The following is an 18,678-nucleotide window of genomic DNA, read 5'->3' as shown; positions in this document are numbered from 1 at the left end:
AGGTGTATAAAACAGAACATACTAATAATATAAAATTTAAGTACACAGCTATGTTCGATTCAAATGGAAATTTTCAAGGAAACTATTTCATATAAGTATAGTTTTATATAAATATATAAAAAGAAAAAAATGTATTGCAAATCGCTATCAGTTTATGATATCAGCCTTTACAAATAAAGAAATTGTTTTAATTTATTTTAATGTGTCTACTTAAAATATTATTAAATTGCTAAGTTTCTAAGACAGTTATTAGTACGTATGCGTAATGAAAAATAAGACTCATCACACAATTGGTACGATACCTATCTATTAAAACTCATTCATTAATTCTATAGGTCTATTATCTGTTACTTCAATTGACATTAACGACTTTTCAAAAAGTTTCAAAGAAAGCATAACATTATATTTTATAAACGCTGCGCAAACTTATTCAATAAAACAACATCTAGAGGAACATTTGAATCGTCACAGCATGGTTATACATTTTTGATTTAATGAATATTTTTGTAGTAAAATTATAACAACTCCAGGTTCCACCACATCATGACATCCCAAAGGATCGAGTTAAATCACAGGGAGAGGCTGCGACAGCTGTTCTCTGACACAGGGTTGGAATGCATCAGGTCACCAATTGCGTCTGAGGAATCGGAGTCTGTTACGGCAGAGGTTGAGGAAATTGGTAAGTAGAACTTAATTAGTTTCACACTGTGGTAGTCGAGCACGCTTCGGCACGAATTGGGCCAGCTCGCACCGGGGAAGTACCACACCTCCACAGAAGACCGGCGTGAAATAGCATTCTGCTGTGTTTCGTTCGGCGAGTGGGGGAGTCGGAGGCCCAGATCCCTTTACTTACCTTTATTCCTCTCGACAATCCTTTCTTAATCCCTTCCCAATTTAAAGTCGGCAAACCATTTGTAGAGGCGTAAGGTCTGCCTTGGACCTTATGCCTCTGCAAATGTTCATGGGCGGTGGTAGCGCTTACCATCAGGCGTCCCACCAGCTCCATTGCCGACTGTGACATAAAAAAAAGTTTTATAGCATTTATGTGCTTTATAAATTAGAAATTTTTAAAGAATAGAAAGAACTTGCTATTTTTGTGTCTTTCACTTTTTTTTAGTGTCGTTTCCTAGCGATATAGTGATGAACCAAGTGGTAGTATATCTGAGGTATTTAACATATTTTTATTGTTTTTGTAGTTCTTCCGAATAAACCACTCCTGAAGGTATGGTTGATTCGTTGAAAGCTCTATAAACAGAGATATATGATCTCATAGTTAGTTGATTGAATATTAAGAATCTTTCACTCGCCTCCTTATTAGTGAAAAAGAGAAAATATAATGGAAAAATTTACATTAAGCCGTTAAAGCTACCCAATTGTTGTCGTCATATTATACCTATAATATAAATACAGTCAAATCTTAACAATTCCATTTTCTTTCTATCCAGGTCCAATCATAGTAGAAGAAGAACAGATCCACGAAGCGGAAGTAGAAGTGGATATAAACACGCAAACACAAGAAGAGATCGTTGAAGAGGAGCCAGAGATATTCCCAACACCGTCCTTACGGAGGGTACTTCCGGATAGATTGAGAAAAATAGAAGAACATAATAGAATCCACGTTCTTCCACATGAGTTTAGGACAGATGTCGATCCGGCTGCCATTCCAAAAATAGCATATACCGCTCCGCAGAAGTATATTGAAATTTTGGGGGAAATAACCGGCTGTAACCAGTATAAGGGGTGTCTGGCGGAGTTCTGGTTCCTGGACACACTGGCCAATTTGTTGAGGCGTGCGCAGGATGACGAAATGAATAGACGTAAATATTTTGCCTGTATTAATGAAGCAAATATCTTGCTGTAGGTATAGAAACAAATAAATGAATGTATATTCTTTATTGCGTTACCAAACTACATAATGTAAAGGCAACAAAAATCTTTAAAAAATAACAAAAGGCGGCCTCATCGCTAAGTATCGATCACTAGTCTCTACAAGGCAACACTATCAATAACGGAAAATAAACATTCAACTGGTGGATAAGCAAAAATATGGCATCTACCGCTGATATAAAGTAAACGCAGCAAATAATACAGAAAATATGTAATAAATGTATATTATAATTAATACATAAATAGAGATATAGATAGATAGAGATATACATAGATAGATATATCAGGCAACACAGTATCACAGAATACAGCACGCTCTAAATATGTAACAAGTTATGTAAGTGAAATTGGCTAGGTTAGATAAAATATTTTTAAATAAAACATTACCACAGATAACGCAACACAATACCTAGTTGCCTATTATAAATTTAACCTATAATATTAATAAATTTTGCAATAGCATCTCAGGCGGTTCTGATACTCTGGTTTTGCGAATGGATGAAGGAAATGCAACAGTTCGACGCAGCAGACCGACAGCGGATGCTGAGAAGGTTTAAGGTGTGGACATGACTCAATTAATAAGTAAATGGTGTATTCTATAACTTTCATTCGTCTAACGCTAATTCCTAAATGTTATGTTCATATAATGCTGGCTGTGCCCCGCGGTTTTACGTACGTAGTACCTGATGTTATATAGCCTAAAGTCTTCCTAAATAAATGGGCTATGTAAAACTGAAAGAATTTTTCAAATCGGTCCAGTAGTTCCTGAGATTAGCGCGTTCATCTAAACAAACATTGTCAGCTAAAATAATATAATAAATAAAAAAACAGTTAAATAAATATTTCTTTCTTTGTATATTAGTATAGATTCTGAACTTTTTGCCATATTAATAGGTATCATCCTCTTTAAATGTTTAAGCATATTTATGTAACACACTTTTCCTGTGTAAATTGAAAACAAGTAGACTAGGTATTGATAACAATGCCATCTAGCGGATGATTTATATACTTCTTCAATGCCATCTAGCGATAATTTTTATACTTTTTCTGTATCCCTTCATGTAGAACAATTTTTTTTTATTTAAATTGTTTACTTGTGAATAGTTATTTCTCAAAAATAGTAAATACTTCAGATTTGATTTTTATCCGTATCTCATTTAAGAAACTTTCATATACAAACACATCAAATTCATCAATAGAAACCAACATTATTTAATTCCACAGTTATTACCTTCTACGTTCCTTTTTTCTGCCGTTTCTGCCGATTTCAGTCAATGATCCGTAACCATTTTCCAGGATAACATGCTATCAGCGGCCAGGTTTATAGCTGAAGAGGACCACCTCCCGACCCCCTCAGACGCGGGGGTGTTCTACAAAGCCCAAGAACCTGTATCAGCAGATAGTTCCAGAACTTCGCCGGTGTCCAAACACCTGGTCACGTTTGAAGGCGCTGCTTATGAATGCTCTTTGAAGGATTTGAGCAATATTATACATTATATATACGATCTGTTAGAATTCATAACTTTTATATATTATCTAAATATTATCTATAAAAATGCAGTCATGATGTATGTTCCCAATGAACTCTTCACCAACTCAACCGATTTTGATGAAATTTGGCATTTGATGTGTAATTTGTTCCAACTTAAGATATAGGATTGTTTTTATTTCGATTAATTATCCCAATAATTTACAATCTTAATATTTTTAATTAATTATTACTGTGTATGCTAGTCTAATATACTTACCTACATATCAAACGATGAAAGCATAGTTCCTGAGATAAGCGCGTTCAAACAAAGTAACAAACAAAACCTTCTCAGCTCTATTTTGTTAATATTATAATTATTTATAAAATTTATTATCCTGCGTCTGGGTCTAAATATGCATTTAAGATTTACTAAGCTTAAAACTAGATGGCGCTGTGTAAAATGTCGGAAATAATATCATCTGTTCCTTCACTCCATAAAAATCCTACAAATACAAGAAAAGCTTTTATTAAAAAATTCTGAGTTCAATCTTTTCAGTGAAATACATATATAATATTCATGTTTTGGTTAATACAATACCGTAGGCAACTACTTAAAATATTTTCAGGTTTAGCACAGACTATCAATACGACCTAGTCCGTTCTGTGTTCACCCACACTCCAGAATATATATTAATAGACACGCCATACCAAATACGGAACCCTAAAAGATTGTTTGCGCCCCTCAAGATCAAACCAAAGAAGGAGAAATCTCCGAAGAAAGAGCAAAAACCGCAAAAGGGGAAGAAGAAAGAAGTAGATACGGAGGAGTACCTGGCTTTGCTCGAGGTTTTTCATGTTTTTCGAATTCATATTCAATTCGAATTGGTGTTACCTAATTTACAACGTAAATCGACTATTCGTAAATTATTTTAGTGTTAATTTTTATCCTTATCGGGTCCATAGATTTTCTCTCGGGAAAAATTTAAGATGTAGTTATCTATTATATTCTGAAGATCATTATTTGTGATGTTACAGTTTGAACTTTCAAGTCGTATTAAATAAAATAATTAATTAAATACTTTAAAAAAATATTTGTTATCCTAGACTAAAGAATTAAGTACTTACCACCTTTTTATTTATTTTTATTTAAGAATTCTGTATATAATATTATTCTTTTCTTTTACCCTTTTCCGGAAATAAATCAACTGTCTATCTACGTATAACTATATCTAGATAGATAGTGAATGGAATGTCAATTGTTATCAATTGACTAATTGATGCAGTCAGTTTAACAAATCACAGCGAGTCACAAAGACTATTAACAAACTCGAGGTAGTTGGCCGAACATTTTGGCAGTAAATGCGACATCTTAAAATAATCTGACAGTTATTAATCGAACAAAATGTGAAAACATAATTGATATCCGACAATATTATAATTATTTACTCCCTTACCTTACCGTACAACCGTGCTCTTACAATCTCCATAGCTCCGAGCAAGAGATGAGAGACTCTGTGACGAACAAGAGGAAGCAGACCGTGAGGAGTGGCACCGCCGCAACCACATCTTGCCCCTGGCGTTTGCAGCTGATGATGAGTTCTTTGACAAGTACTGGCCTCCTCCGCCACCAGAACCTGAGCCGGAGCCCGAACCGGAGCCGAAGGGCAAGAAGAAGGGGAAGAAGTAGAAACTTCTAGAGAGTAGTAGAACATTCTAGACGCACGCAGAGAATTGACTTATAAACTAATAATGCTCTGCGATACTGACTAAAATTGTGGGGTGCTAGCTCAATTACAACTCAACAACAACTCGTAAACATTTCTGACAAGAATTGTAATACACTATTTCATTTTGATATTTTCATACAAAACTGGTCTCTTAAAGACCGTAATTAAAGTTAAATATGTTCCAAGATACAGTAAAACAATGGTCAATGAACATGATTATATTTCTTATTGCAAGATCAAAGAATCATCGTTTAAACCGACACATTCAAATACTATCAAATTAATTACTGATTGTTTTTATTAAGTGTATAAAGATTTTTAATAAACCCTAAAAATACATTTTTCTCCTTTTTTATTCGTCTCATTCTCTCATTACATGAAACTATTGTAAATCAGGTTTCGCACGACAGATGTCTCTGACAACTCAGGCGGTCTTACATCCTATATGTTCTCTTCCAGTCAACTTTTTCACGGCAAAATATTAGGAATCAACAGCGCATTCCGCTGAATGAAACAAAGACATATTAATCAGATTTATTCTATCGACAGCATATACAGTATAGAAGAATATTGATTCTTTATAAAGGTTACACAATATTATTAATACGCTAGCTAAATACGATTGTAATATGAACACCGCATATTTCATTATATATCTTACAATTCAGTTTCTTTTGTGACATTTTTAAAAAGAACGTCACATCGTTGTGACTGAATAACTCGATTCATCAAATTACAGTGCCACCAACTTATCATTGTAATAGCGAGAAATTGAAGTAAATATATTGAAATTTCAATATTGACTATTTAAAGTGGTCCGAGAGTTTTTCTGTTTTATTTATAGCTATCTTTTCAAATTTTAGTTGTTCGTATGTCGAAAGCTGTAAACAATAATGCCTGGAATATTATTCTAAAGGTTACTCTGAATCGATGACGACACGCTTTATTTAAGTGAAGTTGGTGGCGGTATAATCTGGAATATCTTGCTATCTCACTTGCACTATATTGCTATCTCTGTTAGGCCTTTCGATGTTCTGTGTACCGTAAAACGCATTATCATCAATCATAAATTATATTTATTTTAAAGTGACTTTTCATAGGTACTTTAAAATGATTCTTTCATGTATCATTAGATGCATACTATATCGTTAGTTTCTTATACTTTTTCATGCGCATTCGTACAAGCGGATTTGTCGAGTGTGCTTCTCATAGAGGCAGTGCAGGCCAGTCTTTAGAAAGAGATCAAGTTTCTAGTAATTTCCTTTTAATTAATAATTGTGCAAGGGAGACAGCATGACACTGAATAATTCATATATGTATTATGTAAAGAATCGAGTGTTTAATTGATTTATAAAAATTCGAGACACGTATAAAATACTCATCAAATATTAGACCTACCTATTTAATATGAAATTTGTCAATTTATTAGTAAACATAATTATAGAAATTTAAAAAAATTTAACGGATTTTAAACGCGATTTATTCATTATATTATTAACCCGACGTTTCGAACACTTTACAGCGAGCGTGGTCACGGGGGAGACTCCGTGTTACTCGTACTTCAGATTTGCAGTCAGAAACTATTTATCAACACAATGGAATCTTTTATCTATAATAAATTTGTCATAATGTAGACGTTTTACTGAAAAGTTATTGAACAAGTTGTGTTTCTATGAATTTATATAATTGTATGGGACACAAATGGACTCAAACAAAAAAAAAAAACGAAAATTTTAAGCCATTATATTTGATGAGTATATATATTTTGGCACCTATTAACAATGAAAGAAGAATTACATTATATTATATAAAATAACGTAATATACAAAAGCAGTATAAATTTTTTTATACAAATAATTTTGTATACATTGTAGTGACGTCACAAAATCAATATGGCAGCACGACCTGCGTAGCGTTGTATAAAATCCAAATGGAATGTTCATTTCTATATTATTTAGGCAACTAAAAGATATTTGAAAATTTGGCTGTATAAAAACTGTATTGTTCATACAACGTTTTGGACTGCTAGGGCTGTCACTTATCGACTTTTAATCTAAAATGATAAATGTTTCATAGATCTTATATTGTTTATTTATTTGTAACTAACCCAAAAACTATTTAACACATTTCAAAAATCATAAGAAGTAACATCTTTAGCAAGTAACATCAGTTACTTATTTTTTATCCCGTGTCGAATAGGGCGAAGTCAGAAAGAGATTAGGTTATTACATATTAGAATTTATATAAAATATTGTGACAACCCTACGATAATGATGGCGAGCCAACTAACAACGTTATGCCACATTAAATAATCCTGATATTCGAAGCATTATAAATTATAATATATTAAAAAGAGAATTCTTAATGAATATTTGAACTAAACTAATAAACTATCATATGTATAACTTATACTACATTTGGTTATTTATTTATTACATAATCACATAAATTTTGGTCTTATAACAGACAATTATATATTGAGCAATTAATAATATCATTATCGAGCAAATAATTGCAGAATGTTCCAATTTCAAATATATGAGATGTCATAACCATCTTCCGAAATAAATTATACAAAAAAAAAGGTTCATAATAACATGAGAAAATGTGAATTTATTAGTAAACATACATAAAACTACGAAAGTGTGTAATATAAAAAAAAATACATAAGACACTTTTATGAAAAATCACTTATATCTCACTTAGTATAAGCAACTAAAGTTATTGCAATATTTATATACATTTATTTTCTATAACGGTTAAACTACAAGGTTACATTTTGAAATCTAAGTCCTGTATATGATTTTAATTTACATTAATATATACATGGCAGTGTTTAGTTCAAAAACAGCAGACATACTCTAGATAGGGGACAAATAATACTAAGAATATATTAAAGAAAATAAATGCAATATTAGGATAATCATGGATTTGTTTTTAATACCAAATTGGTATAGATAAATGTCATTACGAGCACATATACAACTGAATTATATTCACAACTTTTGTCCTGTTGAGTTTATATACCAAATAAATGATAGACAATTGTATGAAATGTGGTTGATAGGTTATTGGTGACTTTATCAGCAGGTTGTCATACTAGTCTTTAATATCAAATAATCACCAGCTGTGATAATAATTTTGTAAATAATCCAAGTTCAAATGTCCAATATTAAAAAAAATTTAGAATAAACAAGATCGAAAAATGAAATCATGTTTAGAGATCAAAGTAACATATAATATGAGAAATTTAAGAGATTCCTTAAATTATAAATGCAATAAAATAATACAAAAAAAAACCATAACATTTTTTTAGACACTGATTCTAGCAAATACTTTTAAAGGAAAAATGCAACAATCTGTCTTATATAATTAACTAAACTTTTATTTATATTAAATTATAGATTCTATTCTAGTAAGAAACTTGTATAACATTTAAAGTTTGTATAAGTTTGAGCAATTTTATACAAACTTTAAAGGTGACTATAAATGCCACTTAGTACTATGACAATATAGCTAACAATGTATTTTTCTCAAAGGAAATATATAAATATAAGCATATATATATATAACTTTAATCTTATAGCTACAGTGTGGGTCATTTACAGATATGGAATACACCTAACTACAAGAACATAATAACAATGAACCCACATATTAAACGTTTAAAATATGGCATTTTATAAAAATTTATTATAAACAGTCAGATTTTTATGCTACAAGTGCCTAAGTATTACTAGAATTAATCTCCCTTGTGTGTCTAATTTCAATTCTCTTTGATGTAATGATATAGGTGATTTAAAGTCCATCGACAAATACCTACTGTCTAACAGTCGTTTTCTCCTTTTGATTCATAATTTTCTATGCAGATTGTAAAAAATCTCTATGAGCACAGAGATTTCATTCCGGGAATCTCACGAGAGAACTACAGGAAATACTTTGGACTGTCTTTTTTCTTTTACTAAAAGGGCGAAGCTGCTGGCGGAAACATAGACAATATAATTATGTGTTCCATAAATTTATGGAAACATTTTTTGATAACAATTTACTCTATTTACTAAGTTAATGAATCTTAAACACTCTTCAAAACCATGAAGAGTTATTTCAAAAACTCAAATCCTGATCTAATGATATATGTAATTTGATATCACCATTCATTGCTTAAGCCTCAGATTTCATAGTAATGAGTTAATATTATGGGCCAATTCATAAGATATTTCATCTGAAATCACATTAAGTCATGTTTTTTAACTGTTTTCTTGTCGTTTATACTGGGCTTTGATTTATTTCCTTGTTAATGTGTATATATGTTGTATATCATATTATTTATAATGGAAGTGTAACATAAATTGGACACTATTATAAGGATGTAGTCACTACACACACTATACATCACTTAGAGCATTACATTGCAGTTATATGTGTGTAGCCTAACACACTGCACACTAACATGTCACTTTGAGCACTTAATTGCAATTGTCTATGCTTGTAGACCATATTACCGCTCCAGAAGCACTAACATCACTTTATAGTTTTAGTGTGTATAGACACTACCACACACTAAAACTTCATTTCGAGCATCTCAGTTGCATGTGTGTACACTACTATCACTAGAAACAAATGCCATTGCCCATATACTTTTGGACACTGTTTTAGTGTGTATAAACAAAGAGCTGAAAAAATTCACTTGCCGTAACAAACACATCTGTTCACACCACTAGACACATCATGTCTCGTCACACACTTTACTGCAGTAGTGTGCGTATAGTGTCACTAACACAATGAGCACTACATGACTGTACTTTATGTGTACACACTAACACCAACACACAGTCGGTTTTTGCACTATCCCGCACTAGAGTCACTTCGGGTCCCCCACCACACGCGGCTCTATCACTTGGCACTGCGCCTACATGTGGTGCACGAGCGGGCCCGGGTTCGAGTCCCGCCGCTACAGCAGCGCGCGCCGGCACTCGTCGCGGTACGCGACTGCCGAGCCCCGGTTTCATGTCTGCCACCTGGAAAATTCAAATCAAATCATTAATCTGTTAAAAATTGTTAAATCAATTTATTTCCAGCTCGCCTGGTCTCGAATACCCAACTTATAGATTTTAAGTCTTCGAGATCTTCAGCCACTAATGCTTTTTTCAAGAAATACATACCAATTTCCTTTTATATACAAATAGATTGAAGCAATGCTTACCTTGCTTTTTGCAGCTCAATCTGGCCCTCCAGGGTCTTGGCTAGGTATATCACAAACAACTGAGACAGAGCAACGCCCAAGGCCACGGAGGCGATGGTGTACAGATTCCTCTCAGCCCAAGAACGCACGATCTCGATACAGCCACTGGTCCAGACGCGTTTACTCGCTTCAGCCACCTGAAAATCGTTATCGACAGTTTTACCCTGTATTCCATTTTACGCTAGGATTTATTTTATTTTATTTTCTGTGGACAGCAAAGGAGCATGTGAAAGTTTTATTCATTGTATTAAAAACCGACATAACAAAAAAAAAGCTCTCAAATCGACTGTTTTTTTTTTGTTACTCGATAACTACTTGGATTTTCAACGTTTGACTATTTTGAGTTTGATAATAAATTGTTGTCATTCAGTACCATTTCAGAATTCAGAATATTACTTCAGAGTTCAAGAATTTACAAAAAAGAATTAAAATAGTTATTCTCGGATTCGGATTATCTATGTTCAGAAGAGGTCACACTCAGATCAATAAGAGTATAATAAACTAATTAGAAATTATAAAACAAGTTTGTAAAGTAGAACTGTGATAAAAAAACCTTTCGAATAACTTGTTTTTAAGCTAATTGAATCAAACCACTTTCACTTTATTAGCTTCACTTATATTTAAAAATGTTTTAATGAATTGCATTAAATTAGACAAAAAGATTTCATTTAATGTTAAATAAAAATTATATTTTGACTTTTTTATATTTTTAATAAGCCATTACTTACATAAAATGGTCAGACGGCCACCTATATTTTAGAATTGTTAAATGCAAAAAACATATATTCTTAATCACACACCCGGTACCATTGACGACACATAAAAAAAAACAAAATATTCACTGCACAGATTATAAAACTACAGACTATATATACTCACAGGATAGTTCTGCACCCCGTACCCGCACATGATGTTCACCAGGCCCGAGCTGATGTCGGTCGGGTTGATGCAGCACGAGAAGGGAACCCCGCACCGCTCTACGGACGGGGAGGTGCAGTTGAAGTACTCGTTCTTCGACCAGTCCATGTAACCGTCGGATGTCAGGCCGCAGCAGTGGAACTGCAATTTACAAATAAATATATGAGTACTATCTAGAGATTTGTATAAATCAAATGTTATTTGAATGTATACATTGGGTCACACGAAATAATTGTTTTGACGTGACAACGTCTTAAATTTTGTTGCGGCTCGGAGGCACTCATGAAAAAGTGTAACGCCCGGTAACGTTATTTATGAGGGTTTTTGTTTCCCCTCTATCCGTTGTTTCGTCGAACATTTACGATTTTCACAAATGTGTGTATTTAAAAAATACTTAAGAAAGTACATATAATATAAAAAATATATAACAAGAGATTAGGAAGTCGATACTACGCTATACTCTGTAAAACTGGAAATGAAATAATTACTTTTTTTTATAAAAAAAACTAGCTGACCCGGCAAAACTTGTTCTGCTCTATTCTTATCATTTAGGGTTATAAAAAAATAAATATTGGCTGATTCTCAGACTGACCCGATATGCACACAAAATTTCATTTGAATCGATCCACCCGTTACGGAGGAGTAAACGAGAATTTTATATAAGAAAGATTTTTTTTTTTCAAATAATCTGCAATTAGTCGTAAGACTATGAGCGGATGTGTTGTAGACACGTATGGCGGGAAAGGTGCTCCTTCCATTAGAGTACAATCTATCTTCTAAAGGGCTTGACAGCCGGCAGTGTTGGCAAGAAGAAAAATTAACATAACAATATACAATATCAGTACAAAGACACAACTCACATCGCTCTGAGCAAAGTCGATGAAGTTCTGCAGATCAGGATCGTCCCGGTACGAGTGGACCACCCTTTCCGTGAAGCTCAGCTCGATGAAACCGTGCAGCGACCGCGGGAACACGAAACCGCAAACCGCCCCCACCATTTCCACCAGGAACAGTATCAGGAGACATAGCGAATACTGAAAAACGTATGCAAGACGTTTTATTTTTTCCTTTTGAGGTACATAACAAAAAAAAACCAAAAAAAAACTATGTAATACTAAAAAAATTGAGCAATTTTAAAATAATAGAAACAATTCGATCACGAGGCGGGCATTCGAACCCACATCTTTTCACCAAACCGCAGCAACGCCTAGCGTCCCGGCCACACGTGACCCCGCCTCAGCAATCGAATCATTTATAAAGCATTTCAATGATATAAAACAAAAAAAAAATCAAACTCACAAATTTCAACAGGCATGTGTTCTCACGTAACGCACCGATGCACCCCGCGAAACTAACGATGAAAACAACACCGCCCAACAGAGCTATCAGTAGGCTTATGTTCAGGATCAAGTCGTATACAGTGTCCAGCTGGAGTGGAGATCAAAGAGATATAGAAACACAAGAAAATACTAGATATGTATTTGCTATTTTATTCATGACTAAAAATGCGGACTTTTATTGTCTTTGTATTTCATTGGAAATAACATTATGATATTAATCTGTATGTAATTATAGCTTATAAATAATACTTTGTTATTAGAATATGAGACGTCAATTTATTATCATCCCGGTTATTACCTTTATCATCCCGGTAGCCTGCCATTTGTCAATGAATGCATAGAGGCCAATAGCCACAAGCAAGCCTCCCAACAGCTAAAAAAAAGAATAGTTATACATATAATAATTAGTGATCTGCCCTTGCTTCAATTGAGGCACACTTTTTTTCTCCATAAAAACCGTCCTTGTGCCTTAACAAAACCATAAAAAATAATTAGCCAAATTGGTTGAGCTGATCTTGAGGTTTATACGCTAATGGTGGGATATTTCTTAATGATTTGTACATCTGAATTTCTGCTCCACCTATCAAAGAAAGCTGATAATATACAAAAAAAATGGTGCCACATAATTGCCTTTTGTATTCTGTAATTCTCTCAATATTACCAAACCAATGAACGAAAAATGATTAAATTAACAAAGTATACTAATGAGTATTAGTAGATGGACTGACAAATTTCGCCAGTGCACTTATCATTTTGAGGTAAAAAAAATGATTAAGACCTAACATAGGACCTATGGAATATACCAGGGAGAATATATCGGAGAATAATAATATTTTAATTAAAGACCGAAAAGTATCAATGCGCAGAAAAAGGTCTCAAAACACATTGTAGTCTCAATAAAAGAGACACAACGTGAAATTTGTGTTGTTGCTGTAATGAAAATGGCAACAACGCGTCGTGGCTCTGATAGAATGCCATGATGCGCCCTGAATATTGATTGGTTTAACATCACACCATGGACGGGCTTTCAAACTCAGTCAAACATTTATTTACTCAATAAGACTTCTTAAAGAAGCACTTTTGAATCGTCATAACATTTTGAAACTACATTTACCACCGGTTCAGAAGGCAGTTTCTAAAGAGAAGAGCTGGCAAGAAACTCTGTAGTTGCTCTTTTAATATAATGTCAATTTTACTTTTGATATCTACTTGAACTTAGTTACTTAAAGCGCGTTTTCAGTATTTAGAGTAACATTAAGACAAAACAACATGATTTTTCTGTGAAAACTAAATAATTTTTTCCTAACAGGTACATTTCTCATCTGTTTTATGAGCCGAACACTGCACTATAAATAGACCTATGCCCATATACTTAGTGCAATGAACTAATACATTAATTATAATAATATAATGAAAATATCCAAAGTCTATATGATCTAAATTATTATAAAATTTATGGGAGTATTATACTTAACTTACTTAACTAATTATAATAATTTAAACCACCTTCAAATTGTCAGAACTAAACTAAATTAAAATAGGTTTACTGGGATGGCAAATAGGAGGCACCAGCTTTCAAATAAAAAAAGAAACAACAACATCAGTTCACCCAGTCAAAAGCTCTGAGGTAACAAACCCAAAAAATGTAAACTAGTCCAACTTTATTACATACAATTACCAAAGTAAAACTGACTACGTCCCTCAGAATCATGCGGCATTGATAAACATGCAAACTAACAATAACAGTGACATAATCAGAACTACAGAATGAACTGCTTACATCCAGATTATGTTACAACAATGAACTAATTACACTTTCCAGTCTATAATAGTCTGGTCATTAGTTTTTAATCCACTTAGCTTTTCATTACTAAGAAGTCTTCTTAAATTGTAAATTTCTAAATCTACTGTAATTTTAAAACAAGCTATCAGTCGGCCCCATGACTCATATAAAACCCTTAGTACTCTGGAATCACATAAATATCAAATGACGAAATGGCAAAAGAATCAAGAATTTTTAATACTTGTGCAGATAGCTATCACTCAAACTCTATTATTCAAATATAAGGTAGTTTTGACTAACTTTTTTAAGTTGAACCTTCTGTCTTTTATCATATAAAATTTCCTTATTGCTTTTTAAATGATTGATGGGTATACAGACAAACATAACAAATATTTAGTTATTGTTTTGGGTTCCATAAAACAGGCAAGAATTTATTTGTTTGAATGTGCAATCTTGGGAACTACTGCTCCGGATATTAAAAATTATTTCAGTGTTATATCACCCATTAATGGAGTGTCACATCATACAAAATGACAATAACAATGTGTATGACGTGGTTAGTATAGAAAATAGCTAGAATTTATATGTTTAACCCAGGTTGCTCCAAGAAACACTAAATTAAAATAAAGCCTGTAACTTGAATATAACTATGTATGTGTATATATAATGTAACTTAAATTGATTCTAAAGTCTGTTTTTACAAACATTTCAAAATGGAAAATCTTTACAATATTAGTTTGAAAGGATGGAATTACAGAATATACATATGGATCAGGGTTTTTACCAGAAGTGGAGGACTTTATCAGTGATTTTTTTTTTTAATTTTTAAAAAATTATTTATTAGTTGATGTCAAAGGTATATCGAAACACTTCAGGGATCCCGTCTTTAACTGTTGTTCATATTTTTTTTAAGTTCTATTAAGTGTTATTTAAAAACTTAAAATACAATGACGTCCCATGACTCATGATAACAACGACAATAAATGAATAATGAATATTTAATTTCGCCAATTCAGCGGCATGTGGGTTAAACATTAATATATGTGCAAACGGAAGCTGATAATTGGACATAAAATCCACATCCTATTGTGGTTTGCGTAAATATACTTGTATACATTAGCTTTCAGATGATTCACACGGAGAACAAAAGATAGGAACTCAGATTCACACAACGTTTAATGACAATGATAGAAATCCCAATAGACACCTGATATATAAAATAAAAAATAACGTAAATATTCACAATTACTCACCCAAAATATGAAATTTAATACAAAAATCATATATTTAACACATCCACTGACATAGGTAAAATTCGGTCCTCTTCGTCTAGCATGCATTTTTATGTATTGTGTAAGTAAACAATCGTTTACTTTATTATTCAATAAAAATTAAATTCGCAACAAAATACGCGACGTTCACCACGATACTATCAATAAATGTTTATCATATTTTCTTATCTCAATATGAAACTCGCCAATGAATCAACATCGGACATGAGCCACAGATGACAGAATACTGAATATAATAATTTTTAATTTTTTTCTCTTTGACTGTCGGCACAGATTATGTACTAGTTACACCGGCTGTTGGCATTCAATGTTACCACAGATTACTAGTAACTGTCATTATGTAACTTAAATATTTTTTTTCTGTAGTGGAATGTTGTCACTCTGAAAGAAGATGGATATGGATTAGAGGAGGAGCCGGAGTAACATACAGTGTCACCACCTTCGAAATGGCGAAAAATTTAACTAGAGATGTTGAATTGTTATTGTTGCATCAAGTTCATTGTTAAATATGATGAGAGCTATGGAAGGTGTTGCCCAAAATATTATATACTAAGGAATAAATTATACTCTGAACATAATATACTATTGGTTATTACCTCTTATGCTTTAATATTATTCTAAAGGTAATATTGAATCGACGGCAACGACACCACAATTTCTTTTTATCATGAATCCATTCGAGCGAGTCGGAGCAGGCGGTCAGTGCTTAATAAATATAACAATGGGGTGGGGTGGGAGTCAATGTAAACCGCAATTTGTGCATAATTTTGCAATTACAACACAAAAAAACACACATTCACAGTACTGTCTTATAATTATTGTGTTTATGGAAATAAAACAATAAATCAATCTAAATTTTTATTTTGTTGTCCATTGCTCCTGTTTCATTAGTATTGTAAATCAGAAGAAAAATTGCTGCAATTTTGCAGTTATATAAATTAATGTCCTTCATCGATCCACATAGTTCTGGATGGAGGTTCGTAGTTGGGGTCAATCATGCGACTTCTAATAATCTCTTTGTATACGAAAGCTGATTTTCTAGGCGTACGTACTTTTTCTGCACTTTCGAAGTCGACGTGATATAAGCCAAAACGTTCTCTAAAATAAAAAAAACATGCAATCAATTAGGTGCCTAATCAAGATTCAGGCTTAAAATTATTGCCGTTGTAGATTTGAAATTTAAATCTTTAAGGGATTTATTTTACCTAATTCGTTTTTCAAAAAAGGAGGAGGTATTTTTTGTGTTTTTTACTTCAAAACTTTCGAGTGGGGTTTTAATAATTCATTTTTATTTAAAAGCTAGTACTATCCGTTTAAATTCAAATTTTAATTTAGTCTAGTTCTGTCTGTTTTAAAGCAGTTTATAGCTAAGTTAAAAATTATTATTCTTAATGCAGCCTATGCCTTTATGTAAAATGCAATAATAATTAAATGAAATTAAATCATATGAAAAAAATGTAATATAATACTCACAGAAATCCTTCCATCCATTCGAAGTTATCCATTAAACTCCACGCCATATAGCCCTTAAGGTTGACACCAGCTTCTATGGTATCCAGCACATTATTCAAAGCAGCTCTGTAATAAGTAATTCTGTCGTCATCCTCCAACCCTGAGTCGGGATGACTCGACCAGCCATTTTCAGTGATGTAAATAAGTGGGTAGTTATATTTTTCACTGATATGAGTAAGTGCATTGTAAATGCTGTTCGGTGCTTGCTGAAATATATCCCAGAATATTAAATTTATTTCATATATGGCAACAACGAATATGTTATGTCAACTTTCAGCTTTGTCTAATATTATTTATCAATAATGTCATTAGTCTGATTGTTCCCGCGCTGTCGCCTGTCAACTATTCAGGAACCTAGGTAATAATATATTAAACATCCCGTGAAATGAGAGAAACCGAGAATACATTAAAATCGTAATTTGTCAATAAGTATTTACGACAAAATTTTCAGATGTTATTAACTAACCTAATCTTTATGAAAAAGAGAATAGAAATACCGAAAATTAAGAAAAGCCATGACGCATTTGAACATTCGTTGGGTTACGCGACGGACACGCTTTTACTATTTCAAAAAAATTTAATATTCATTAAAATGTCCAGTCTGACACTCGCCGGCCGCTGCTGCCGCACAACCAATTTACTATTTATAATGTACCTATCTAAAATGTTAGAGATATTTAGTAGTTACGACTATTTAAGTTTTTTTTTTCGAGTAAAAGCCCAGATTCATTGTGGTATTGTAAACCCCACAACGGGAGCTATTTTCTTCATTATTATTTATTTATATTTAGTATACGACGTTCGAGCATTTAACAGACTTATTTATTATAGCTTGCTTTAAAATCCGTATTTATTTCTAAATGTAAATATAATACTTGCGTAAAATAAAACACAAGAATTTTCCTGTATTAATTAATATAGACTCGTTTTTGTAAATCTCACCTTTAACCAAACTGACGCTGATTGCGGCCATTCTGGGGGGGTATAGCTACCAACATCAGCATCATCATACAAAGATGGTTTAGGATACCAAGTCTTATACTGTTCATCGCCCGATATTAAATAAGCCGTATAATGGTTGACTCCGAAGAAATCAGATGCTCCACGAATAAATTCCTTTTCGTCCTCAGTGAATTCGGGCATTCGGGACCTAGGGTAGCCCTGTTCCTTGCTGTTTTGTGCTACTTTATCAGATAACTCTTTGGGGAATCCACCCTCTTCCGAAAATATAGGCTCAGCGTATAGGCCCCACTGAAATTTGTTTAAAAATGATTTAAAATCCTGCCTTTTTGTAATCCGATATGCAACTTCATTTTGAAATAAAATGTTTACCTAAGAATATAAATATACTAAAATTAAGTCATCCAAATTTCAAAAATAACAGTCCTTCATCACGTTTCATGATGAAAATAAATAATATTTCACTACCAGTACTATTTCGGTAATTTAACTATTATCAAGCATCATGTACCTAATCTTCGTTCCAAATGTCTTTATAAACAAACT

At 32.7% G+C, this 18,678-nt stretch overlaps 3 protein-coding genes across 3 annotated transcripts in view; 1 reads left to right on the top strand and 2 right to left on the bottom strand.

The window, feature by feature from the left end:
- Nucleotides 1-543: 543 nt before the first annotated feature.
- On the top strand, nucleotides 544-5,069 carry LOC119837912. Its single transcript, XM_038363701.1, has 6 exons — nucleotides 544-679; nucleotides 1,446-1,817; nucleotides 2,348-2,445; nucleotides 3,184-3,395; nucleotides 3,985-4,204; nucleotides 4,848-5,069. Exons 1-6 carry the CDS (start codon nucleotides 544-546, stop codon nucleotides 5,043-5,045), a joined length of 1,236 nt encoding a protein of 411 aa, XP_038219629.1. The 3' UTR covers nucleotides 5,046-5,069.
- Nucleotides 5,070-5,607: 538 nt separating this feature from the next.
- LOC119837747 (tetraspanin-33-like) lies at nucleotides 5,608-15,882 on the bottom strand. Its single transcript, XM_038363479.1, has 7 exons — nucleotides 15,622-15,882; nucleotides 12,884-12,958; nucleotides 12,545-12,673; nucleotides 12,106-12,279; nucleotides 11,207-11,386; nucleotides 10,289-10,464; nucleotides 5,608-10,103 (listed from the first exon to the last, which is right to left on the bottom strand). Exons 1-7 carry the CDS (start codon nucleotides 15,706-15,708, stop codon nucleotides 10,091-10,093), a joined length of 834 nt encoding a protein of 277 aa, XP_038219407.1. The 5' UTR covers nucleotides 15,709-15,882; the 3' UTR covers nucleotides 5,608-10,090.
- Nucleotides 15,883-16,560: 678 nt separating this feature from the next.
- Nucleotides 16,561-18,678, bottom strand: part of LOC119837746 (myrosinase 1-like) — an 11,076-nt gene continuing 8,958 nt past the window's right edge. The window contains exons 5-7 of the mRNA XM_038363478.1: nucleotides 18,115-18,423; nucleotides 17,134-17,378; nucleotides 16,561-16,758 (exon numbers count right to left, since the gene is read on the bottom strand). Coding sequence (XP_038219406.1) covers nucleotides 16,599-16,758; nucleotides 17,134-17,378; nucleotides 18,115-18,423 — 714 coding nt within the window. The 3' untranslated portion in view covers nucleotides 16,561-16,598. The remainder of the gene's footprint in view (nucleotides 16,759-17,133; nucleotides 17,379-18,114; nucleotides 18,424-18,678) is intronic.

This window comes from Zerene cesonia, chromosome 29 (genome assembly GCF_012273895.1).
Source record: "Zerene cesonia ecotype Mississippi chromosome 29, Zerene_cesonia_1.1, whole genome shotgun sequence".
Taxonomy (NCBI): domain Eukaryota; kingdom Metazoa; phylum Arthropoda; class Insecta; order Lepidoptera; family Pieridae; genus Zerene; species Zerene cesonia.
This window is presented reverse-complemented; position numbering and strand designations above follow the sequence as displayed.